Source organism: Orycteropus afer, unplaced genomic scaffold (genome assembly GCF_000298275.1).
Source record: "Orycteropus afer afer isolate SDZICR_OR568_19922 unplaced genomic scaffold, OryAfe1.0 scaffold00085, whole genome shotgun sequence".
Classification (NCBI taxonomy): domain Eukaryota; kingdom Metazoa; phylum Chordata; class Mammalia; order Tubulidentata; family Orycteropodidae; genus Orycteropus; species Orycteropus afer.
The window spans coordinates 3,830,110-3,840,732 of NW_006921672.1; the positions used below are offsets into that span (position 1 = coordinate 3,830,110).

General features: G+C 47.3%; 1 protein-coding gene across 1 annotated transcript; it reads left to right on the top strand.

The window, feature by feature from the left end:
• Positions 1 to 558: 558 nt before the first annotated feature.
• MRPL27 (mitochondrial ribosomal protein L27) lies at positions 559 to 6,582 on the top strand. The gene is made up of 4 exons (XM_007941915.1): positions 559 to 598; positions 3,116 to 3,247; positions 3,624 to 3,691; positions 6,376 to 6,582. The coding sequence occupies exons 1-4, from the start codon at positions 559 to 561 to the stop codon at positions 6,580 to 6,582; spliced, it is 447 nt and encodes a 148-aa protein (XP_007940106.1).
• The last annotated feature ends 4,041 nt before the right edge of the window (positions 6,583 to 10,623 follow it).

The window sequence follows — 10,623 nt, forward strand, 5'->3', positions numbered from 1 at the left end:
AAACATCTAATAACACCACAGGTGTGACCCTCAGTGAGCCATGTAACCTTTGTGGGCCTGTTTCTTCTTCAGTAAAACATTAGATAGTAATAATTATCTACTTTATAGGATTGCGCGAGTTACAGGAAATAACCCATCTACAGTACTTTGTATAGTATCTGGTACACAGGAACCGCTCCATAAAATAAGCTAAACGACGAAAGAAGGAGTCTCATCCGTCCTCTCGCTGAGCCTCGGTTTATTCCTGAAAAACGAGGGAGTAGGCCAAGCAGGAGTCGGCCTGGTACGCTCCGCGCCTCGAGCCGCCGGCACCAAGACACCAAACACCCTGTGTCTTCCAAATGCTCCTGCAGAGCCACCCCCGCCCCGGCCCTGGCCACAAATCCCTCACAGTGGGGTTCCTTTGGGAAGCCCTGGCCAGGAAGATCCCGCAGTGACAAAGTGCACTCACCTGAAACTTCTCGCGCCACCCTTTCAAATCCCACGCAGGACCCGGAAGTAGTTCCCCTGGTAGTGGAAACAGAAGGTTTTGAGACCGGAAGCTCATGTAAAGCAAACATGGCGTCGGCGGTGCTGGCACTAAGGACGCGAACAGCTGGTAACGGACGCTTGTGGGGGGCAGTGCAGCCAGAGCCAGGAGCCCAGGGCTGGTAGAAGCCATTCTCCGCGGAGAACCCCGGGCACGGAGGGGAGTGTGCGGGGCACAGTTCATTGAGCGCGAGGCTTGACGGGCAGTTATCGCAGATCACGTGACATTTCTAGGGGTCGGGACCAGGTGGAGTGGCGTGGAGGAACACGTGACCCTCCCGAGGCTTTCGCGCGTGTTCAGCTTCCCTCATGCTTGGTGACTGGGCGCGCTGGCTCCTCTCTCTGGGTCTTTATTACAAGCTAGTACAACATTGTATCTCAGAAAGTACATGCGTTCATTCAACAGATTGAGAGTTTATATTATGCCAGACACAGTGATAAATGTTGGAGATCCCAACAGAGAATATGAAGACAAGGTCCCCACATACCCTTTAAGTGGTTCTTTCCAGTGGATAAACCAGTGAAGAAAATAGCTGTAAATTGTGACAAGTGAAGGAAACAGAAAAAATGAGTGTGTGTGTCTGTTTTTTTTTTTGAGATTGATGGTCAGGGAAGTCCTCAAAGGAGGTAACACTTAAGCCCTAAAGGATGACAGGAGGTCTGGGCTTTATAGAGTGAGAGTTAGAAGAGTGATTTAATCCAGTTTTGCATTTGGAGAATCAAATATTGCAATTGTGTGGATTTAAAGGAGATAGGAGTGGAAATGAAACTAGATGAAAAACTTACAGTAACCTTGATAAGAGATGCTTAAGCCAAGATATAACAGGTTTGCTGTGAACTCCGAGGGAAATGGATAAATTTGAGTTCTGTTTTGGAGATAGAATCAACAGAGCTTGCTGGTGAACTGGATATGTGAGGTGAACAAAGAGAAGGAATCTGTAATGACTTTGGTTATATTTCACAACTGGGTAGAAGGTAACATCATTTGTTTTGAAGAACAGGATGGGAGATAGGGCAAAGGTTTGTGAACAATATGGGTAAATCATAAGCCAAGTTCCTGAGCTTAATGAAGAAATAAATAGGTATTGAAGGTAAATAGGGCCCAGTGCTGGGCATCAGTAAACTCTTGTCTCTGGTCCTGATTAACTATATTGTATATGGCAAATTGAAGGCAGGGACGGCCAGCCCTGGCCTTGTCATATAGCAAGAGGCACCATCTTGGTGTTCTGGTTACCTGGTGCTGCTCTGACAGGAAATATACCACAGATGGAATGGCTTAAACAAGCAGGAGTTGATTCTTACAATTTGGAGGCTTTAAGTCCAAGTTCAAAGTGCCAGGCTCTAGGGGCTAGGTGAAAGCCCCTCAACCTTGGGGTCCAGCTCTGCCTCCTGCTCCCGGCCCACTGGAGCTAACAGGTGTTTCTTCACTCAGACAGCTGCTGGATACTGAGAAGCCCCAACGTTGACAAGTAAAAAGGCACAGTCCTGATGTTACCAGACCACACGGCAGGCCATTAACTTAAGTCCATTGTAAATCCCACGGTCGGCAGAGCATAGCAGGCTGCTGATCAACGACACGGCTACATGCAGGGTCCAAGCGTGTCATAGGCGAGAGACCATTCCCAAGGCTTCTCCTTAAATACAGGAAGCAGACCATATCCCAAACCAGCTACTCAGCTGCTTGTGGTAGATCGCACCATAGAGTTGATTGCCAGTCTCATCATGAGGAATAACTACCACCAGCTGCCCAGCCACTCAACCAGGCCCAACCAAGTTGACACGCAAACATAACTACCACACTTGGTTAGTATGAAGTTTAGTTCATTTTCCTTTTTAAAATAAATGCCATTGAACACTTTTGAATGGATATGGAGAGATCATATTAACAAGGGCAAGGCTGTTGGTCTTCATAGTTGGACTTCTACTTGATGGGTGTTATGAAGAAAGAGTCCAGCCTTCTGAAATGGCCAGGAGTCTAGGGGACCTGCCACAGGCCAGCCATCATTTTTGTTTACAGGTATCTGGTATGTTGGTGTGCAGTGGGTGGTGGCTAGTTCAGAAGGGAGCCTGTGTGAGTGAGGCCAAAGTAAGAGGTTCTCTCTGGATGTCCTTTAGGGCTCTGTGGTCTGGCCTTGAGGGCACAATGGTGAGTGAGGCTGAAGCAGGCTGCTTTGTGGTGTTCTTTTACTGGATTCTGGTATTTTTGTGGTGTTTGTTTCCTCTCTGAAGCAGGAGTGAATGCATCAGCACCCAGGACACATGGTATTTATTTATTTTTCTTCCATTTATATTTCACTACTACTTTCCACCCCCCACATAGACACACATACTCCTCACGCAGTGCTTACACCATGGACTGTATTAAGTAATGAGTTGTCTCCTTGGAGAAAAACAAGGACTTCTAGACACTCCCTGAAAATCAACACACTCAAGCGGCATTTTTACTCTCCCCACATACACACACATTTTCCTTACTTCTCTGCTACTGCTTCCTCTGCCACTTTTCAGCTTAGCAAATGGCCATTGAGGCTCAGAAAGAGTCTAATTGGGAGCCTATGTGAACAGTGTTCTGGTTACCTTTCTGTAGTTACAGCCCTGTTGAGCCCCCCTCAGGCTGCAGCTCTTGCTATCAGATATGCTTCCAAGAAAACAGGTGGCAGCTCCAAAAACCTTGGTGGAAAGTCATCTGGCAGACGCTATGGCATCAAGAAAATGGAAGGTGAGAATATGCCTTGGCCTCCGTTTCCCAGGTGCACCTGCCCTGCTGCTGGTGTTTCTTAGAAGAGCAGGGTAACCATGCAAGTGCCTGGCTCTGTACTCAGTTTAGCTCACCAGAGCATTTGGCTCTGGATCAGAGGGGTATCTAAGACCTGAGAAAGATTAGGGAGCCACAAAGAAGGGTAGGTAGGTATGAACCTTGGCTATGTGACTGGAGAGAAGGGTGGAGGACAGTGGGAGGGCTGCTTGTGTTGGACCATGTGGGAGTTTTTGGCCAGGGGTGGTGAGAACTGTCATGTTTTTCTTAGCAGTGTGTTGTGCTGCCCCAATAACTGGGGCCAGAGTCGAGTCAATGCACTTGTGGACTTTTCTTCTAGGTCACTATGTTCATGCTGGCAACATCCTAGGGACTCAGCGCCAATTCCGCTGGCACCCAGGAGCCCATGTGAGTTGCTCTGTGGTCCCCTTTCTTTTCTAGGATCACTTCTCTCTGCCCTTAAGCATAATAATAACAACAACAACAGTGGTGTTTGTTAGGCTCTTACCAAATGCCAAACATCATGCTAAGCCGTGTACCTACATTATCTCATTCTTAACCGCATCCCTATGAGGTAGGTATCATCTCCCTTTTACAAGTGAAATGTCAGAGGCAGAGATGGATGCCCCAGTGTTTTGTCTGGTTGGTAGAGAAGTAGGCTTAGTGTACAGTTAGGCCAGTTCTCTTGGTTCTCCTTTGTCACCCCCAGGTCTTAGAGGAGATGTTTGGTGATTTAAGATTGTTTTTTGAATCATGAGAAATTAATTTCAACTTACTTATTTTTTTCTTCTAACTGTTCCTCCTCTCCTTAAATTTATTATTAGATTGTTTTAAAATAACTGGAATTTAATAAAATATAATTCAGTGTGTATGTACTGGAAATTAGGTTCATACCAGGCAAAGATTTCAGTCTCAGCAAGTTGGGAATACTTTATGAAGTAGGAGAGTTCTTGGTTAAGACAGAACTCTGTTGTTGTTGTTGTTATGTGCCGTCGAGTCAGACCCGAATCATAGCAACCCCTCCTTGGGTTTCCGAGGCGGTATCACTATGGAAGTAGATTGCCCAACCTTCCTTCCGAGGAGTGGCTGGTGGGTTTGAACCTCCAGCCTTCTGGTTAGCAGTCAAGTGCCTTAGGCACTACACTACTGGAGCTCCCAGACAGAACTCTAGTCTTCACATTATTTGAAAGGTTAATTTAGTTTCCTTTGTAATCAATTTGCTGCCCACCCACCTTTTTTGGGGTTATTTTAGTAGACACAAAGAGGGTGGTTATAACCTGTAATTATTTCAAAGATGTTAAGTTGTATGTGGATTGATTACAAATACATTGTTGTTAGGTGCCATTGAAAATGGTAGCTTTAGCAACCTATACAACTATGAGACCAGAAGAACTAGATGGTGCCCAGCTACCACTGCCATCCACTTGGAAGGGATGTTGGAGATCCTGCATAGAGAGGGAGAACAATGTGGAACAAAACTCAAAATCATTTGGAGGAAAAAAAAAAAAAAGAAGGTGGGGACCAGGTTTGCTGGTCCATAGAGCCTGGTGTAACCACTGAGACTATGGCCCCTAGCTGCCCTTCAGGTCTGGAATTGAACCCACACCTGTGGTTTCCAGCCAAACAAAGTACAGGCATGTGAGTTAAACATTTACCTCAAGTAGACACACGCCCTGGAGAGAACAATCATGGGAGAAGGAAGGGCTGCTTATGCACAGGGAGATAGCTCAGGGTGCAGAAGAGTATGAAGGGATGGACACTGGGAGGAGGTAACTATGGGGAGGAAGTGGGAGGGGAGCTGCTGCATTGTAAATTTTGGTCAATGACATGAGACAAAGTATATGTGAACTGCTGTATGAAAAGTGAATTTACTCTGTAAATCTTCACCCAAATCCTAAAAAAAAAAATGGTAGCTTTATGTTTTAGAACTTGAGATACTGGATTTAACTTCCTGGACTTGCTAAAATAACAACAATAAAATTGATATTTTTGAGCTAGGCATTATTCTAAGCGCTTTGTGATTAGTCATTCATTTAATCCTGAAGATGACCCTATAAAGTAGTTAATGTTATTTCCATTATGCAGATGAAACATCTGAGACATAGTGAAGTAAAGTCACTTGCCAAAGGTCACATAGTAATAAGTAGTAGTGCTAGGATTTGAATAAGGCATCCTGGTTCCAGAGCCCACAGAGTAGTACTAGACTGACTGAGTAAAAATTTCATATCTCAAGTTCTAGAAAAAATAAAATTAAAATATATTGTTTTAAAAAACTGTATCTGCATACACAGCGCACAGGCTACTTAACCTCTGCCTCATCTTTCTCATCTGTAAAATGGGGTTGGACATAGTACCTATCTCACAAGGTAAAAATTAAATGAGTTGATGTACATAATAGTGCTCAGAGCAGTATTTACACAAAGTAAGCACTATGTAAGTGTTGAACTAATATAACTATAAGGCACTCTGGTGGTGTAGTGCCTCAGGTATTTGACTGCTAACCAGAAAGTTGGCAGTTTAAACCCTTCAGCCACTCCATGGAAGGAAGACTGGGCAAACTACTTCCATAAAGATTTACCGCCTCAGAAACCAAAAGGGGGTCACTATGGTTATTTATTACTATATACATTATTAATATAGCTTCTGTCTACTTTCCCTAGAGCCTAAACTTTATCAATGACTATGTGGATCAAACTGTGTACCAAACTAGTGTTTCATATGACACCTCCAGTATCAATTCAGTGAAACAAGTTCCCAGAGGTAGTGATTTGGGGCATCTTCCTGGCCAGGACTGGGATCTGTTCTATGTGTCTTGCACCCAGCTGCATGCACATGGTTCTGCCTCTCAGTAGTCTCTCAGACTAAACAGCCACCAGGATTGTCTGTTGGAGTTTTCTTTCTCCTTCTCTGTCATGGAATCAGTAAAGAAACAAAAGGCAAGGAAATGCCAGTCAGTAGTAAAGGGAACCAGAGAGGCCTTTTGGAGCCCTCTCGTTTGACCCCAGAGCCTGGTTATTTGTGAGAAGTCAGCCCAAAAGCCCTGGGATGGACCACTTCCTGTCCATCCAGCTGACCTGGTCTATGTGTTGCAGGTGGGGCTGGGGAAGAAGAAGTGCCTGTATGCCTTGGAAGAGGGAATAGTCCGCTACACTAAGGAGGTCTACGTGCCCAATCCCAGTAATGCAGAAGCTGTGGACCTAATCACCAGGCTGCCCAAGGGTGCTGTGCTCTACAAGACTTTTGTCCACGTGGTTCCCACCAAGCCTGAGGGCACCTTCAAACTGGTAGCTATGCTTTGAACTCCTCGTTGAGGCTGTCAGACAGAGACCAGATCCCACGTGCCAGAAGAGAGCAGTACCAGAAAAAGTCAGGGTTTGGGATGACAGATGTCAAGGCTTCCAAGAAAGAGGTCTGCTTGATGGTGACTCTGTGAAGTAGTAACTGGGAAACCCTCTGGGGGAGACCTAAGCTGGGCCAGAAATAAAGTTAGTTAAAGTCATGAGGCTGTGCTATCTGGGGACACCAGATGAGCTGCTTACTGATTGGTTAGTCCTTACCTATGTTCTCTAGTATACTGAGGGAGAACTTTGACGTACTGCACGAAGCAGATGGGGGCAGCATTCTCTGACCGCCTCCAACTTAACAAGGGGGAGAGAAAATCTCCCTCAGCAGCCCAAGGCTGATTCCTATGAGGAATCAGACATGCCACCACCCTCCAACCTTTTTACCAATTCTGACACCAACCGTCCTTCCCATGACACTACTTCTCTGCTGGGTTCGATCATTTGTGGCAATGGCCACACAAAACTCACAGACGATACTCAGAATTATGGGGTTTATCAGGGAAGTAAAAGGTTACAGTTCAAGTTCAGGACTACTCAGGATATAATTCTTAGATGAGGGCAGCCTCCTCTCAGGCATGTCTACAACCACGCTTCTTTTTGGTCCTTAGCCTCTCGGTTTAGCCTCTGCTCTGCTCGGGCAAGTGTTACAAAGCTCTTTCAGCTCTGCCAATAGGTACACCGCACTCTGCCAGCAAGCCTCCTGCCCAAAGCCATTCAGCTTTCTCACTCAGTTGGCTGGCAAGCCCACCGTTCTATCTCATGCTGGTCTTTCTGTTCTGCTGCCTTTGCTGCTGCCATCTCTCTGTTGTTCTCTCTGCTGTCATCTCAGCATAGGGATCTCAGGTCAAAGAACATGCTCCACTCCTGCTTCTCTTTATGGTAGTGAGATCCCCGCTTCTGTCTAGGAGGGCTCACTTCAAGCCTAGTGGAATGACAAAACTGACCAGTCCCAACATCAGAGTTTCATATACCTTATTTCTGTGGTCCCACCCCCACAAGGGTGCCACGTACCTTATTGACATTACTAACAAGCTATCCAGGCTCCTTGGTGAGCCACAAACACCTTACATCTGCATAGTTCCACCCAGTAAGCTGATGGGAGTCACAAAGACCATGGTGCAAAGAGCCATACTATGTAATTTGCTGCACCACAAGCAAAAAAGTGGGCCTATCAGAGTGAGGAGATGAGAGGAGGGCTTTCTCTGGAGGAGAGGGTTGTTTTGGCACTGTCCCCCAGAGGGGAAGGAAGAAGAGAGCTTATGCTGGAGGGGGTCCTCTTTCTTCTCCAGGACCAAACACCTGCCCAGGGCCTGGGTGGAAGGAAGCTTGTAAAGGAGGGGACAGTTATATTCCTCTCCTGGAGTCATAGTCAGAGGAAGCTGGGGCCACATCCTAGAGGTGGCCATATAGGGGTCCAGGACAGGGAAGAAGCTTGTAGAATGAAGGAGACCCTTTATCAGACTCCATCTACCTTGAATATAAGTCCCTCTGAATACGAGGCAGAGTGGGTGACAAGTGGGCTTTTTTCTGCCTACTCTGAACACCATGCCCACGTTCTCACTGGTTCTTGATTTAATCTCAAACCATAAACAGCTGCAAAGAATCTGGTTTCAAGAAGTGAGAGCCTACGGCTACCACTGTCAACCACTCAGTGGTGGATCTATGTAGGAGATCCTGGATAGAGAGGAAAAACAATGTGGAACAAAACTCAAAATCATTAAAAAAAAAAAAAAAAAAAAAAAAAAAAAAAAGGGGGGGGGCAGGTTTGCTGGTCTGATAGAGCCTGGTGGAACCCCTGAGACTATGGCCCCTAGCTACCCTTCAGGTCTGGAATTGAACCCACTCCTGTGGCTTCCAGCCAAACAAGGCAGTCATATGAGCTGAACATTTACATTAAGTAGATACACTTCTTGGAGAGATCAATCATGGGAGAATAGAAGGGCTGTGTATGTGCAGGGAGACAGCTCAGGGGGCAGGAGTGCACGGGAGGGAAGGACACAGGGAAGAGTGTGTAACTAACTGGAGGGAGGAAGTGGGAAGAGAGCTGTTGCATTGTAGGACATTGCAGTCAATGTCATAAGACAAAGGTATGTATGTGAACTGCTGTGTGGAAAATGAATTTACTCTGTAAACTTTTACCCAAATCACAATTAAAAAAATAATAATAGTAAGTGGGAGCCTAGAGTGGGCTGGGGGCAGGCTTTCATTGTCAGCCCAACCCAGGACCTTTAGGAGCTTTGCTTTAGAGTGGAAGAGCCAGGCAGGAAGTCTCAGCGGGAGATGGGTGGTTGCTGTTCATCAGGTAGATGATACTAGGTGTAGCCCGAGAGAGGGGCTTCTGGAGTTCAGCAGCTTCCTTTCGAGGACACTTCTCTACCCTGAGGGTGGAGACCCCAGGAACTGAGGGCAGAGAATTGGGAGCGATTCTAGAAATCTGCTTTGAACTTCTGCGTTGTGCTCTCGGGGTGTGACCCCAGATTCCCCATCTGCAGATCCTTGGCAAAGGTGACTTGGGCTTTGTTGAGGATCAGTTTGCCTTCCTCCTTCATGGGGTCATAGGTACCAAGGCCCAGCTGGTTTGGTCCTTAGGCAGGGGGAGACTCCACAGGCTCAGCACTGTCCCTGCCAGTCTCCTGGAGGTGTGGGAATGGGCAGGATGGAGGTTGTGGTTCCCTCCTACACAGTGCTGTTTCCTTGAGTAGGGCAGGTGGCTGCTTCTTGGGATGGATAAGCAGAGCCATGGTTGGATGGTGGTACAGGGAGTGACTTTAGGGCCTCCTCATAGCTCGGTGGCACCTGAAAGGGTGGGAGAGCAAAGGTATTACCCATTTCCTTGCCTTCCTCATACACACATGCCCTCCCTTTATTTGAACTGCTGCTCTGTCGCCTGTCCCTCCCACCAATGACTGGTTCTTCCTAGAAACAAGTTGAATCTAGGGCTGTTGGCTCAATGGTGCCCCTTTGTGGGAGTCTGTCCTGAGCTATAGGGCAGGCCTCCCTAGGCTGGGCTCTGCCATCCTTCCCTTTGCCCAAATAGATGAAGTAGTGAGGGCCTCCTGCCAAATTCTGGGGTGCCCCATCAGTGCTCTTTCCTTGTCCTGATCCCAGAGGTTCTAATTGAACTGTTTGTGTGTGTGTGTGTGTGTGTGTGTGTGTTTGAGAGAGAGAGAGAAATAGGGAAAGAGCTCAGTCCTCCGGGGCACACCAAGTCACCTCTCTGCAGGCCTAGAGCCAAAGCGCTATGCAATCAGCTGGTGAATCTGCTGCTGCCGGTCCTTCTTCCGAACACTCTTGTAGCCAGGCAGCCAAGCTGGCTGCCACCGGGGCAGTCGGCAGCTACTGGGCAGCCCCACACAGAACACCTCACAGCGCTAAAGATAGCCCTGTGACCAAGAAACACTAAGGAAGCCAGGCAGGCATATACAACCATTACCCGGTTTCAATTTAGATCCTCTGCCCCAGAGTGAGCCTAAGACCTGGGGCACCACATCCCCTCCTCCCTTCCCCGAGGCCTCTCTAGGCCTTGTCCCATCCTTCCCCACCCTCAGCATTGTGTTTAATCCTCCTAACCCCACTAGGTCGCCTTGCCTGGCTTCAGGACCTCTGCACACACCTCTTCCACCATATCCAGGTGGCAGCCCAAAGGTCTTCTCACCTGTATCCCCTGAGACTCTCTTCTTTCTGCTGGCCGGGCCTCAGTGGGGGTGCTGAAGTAGGTAGGGGAGGCATCCTAGAGATCATGAAGAAGGACTCAAGGTGAAGCTCAGAATTTAGAGTCAGTGAATAAGAGAGTAAGGACTAAACCCTGTGTTGTCTCCCATGCCCCATCGCTTTCATCCTCTCTGCTTAGTCCAAGACACAAAGCTCAGACCCTGAGCATTTCTGAAATGCACTTGGCTGTAAAGAGATCCCTCTCCTTTCTGGCCACTAGCTCATTCTCTCATGGTCTGGGCAGCCAGCTCTGATGACCTTTGTAGGGAGAGTCAGAGAAAGCCT

Bases quoted from the DNA above. Each gene is read 5' to 3' on its own strand.
- MRPL27 (XM_007941915.1), top strand. From the start codon at position 559: ATGGCGTCGGCGGTGCTGGCACTAAGGACGCGAACAGCTG. The intron at 599-3,115 runs GTAACGGACGCT...ACCTTTCTGTAG, and splicing joins ACTAAGGACGCGAACAGCTG to TTACAGCCCTGTTGAGCCCC. The intron at 3,692-6,375 runs GTGAGTTGCTCT...TATGTGTTGCAG, and splicing joins GCTGGCACCCAGGAGCCCAT to GTGGGGCTGGGGAAGAAGAA.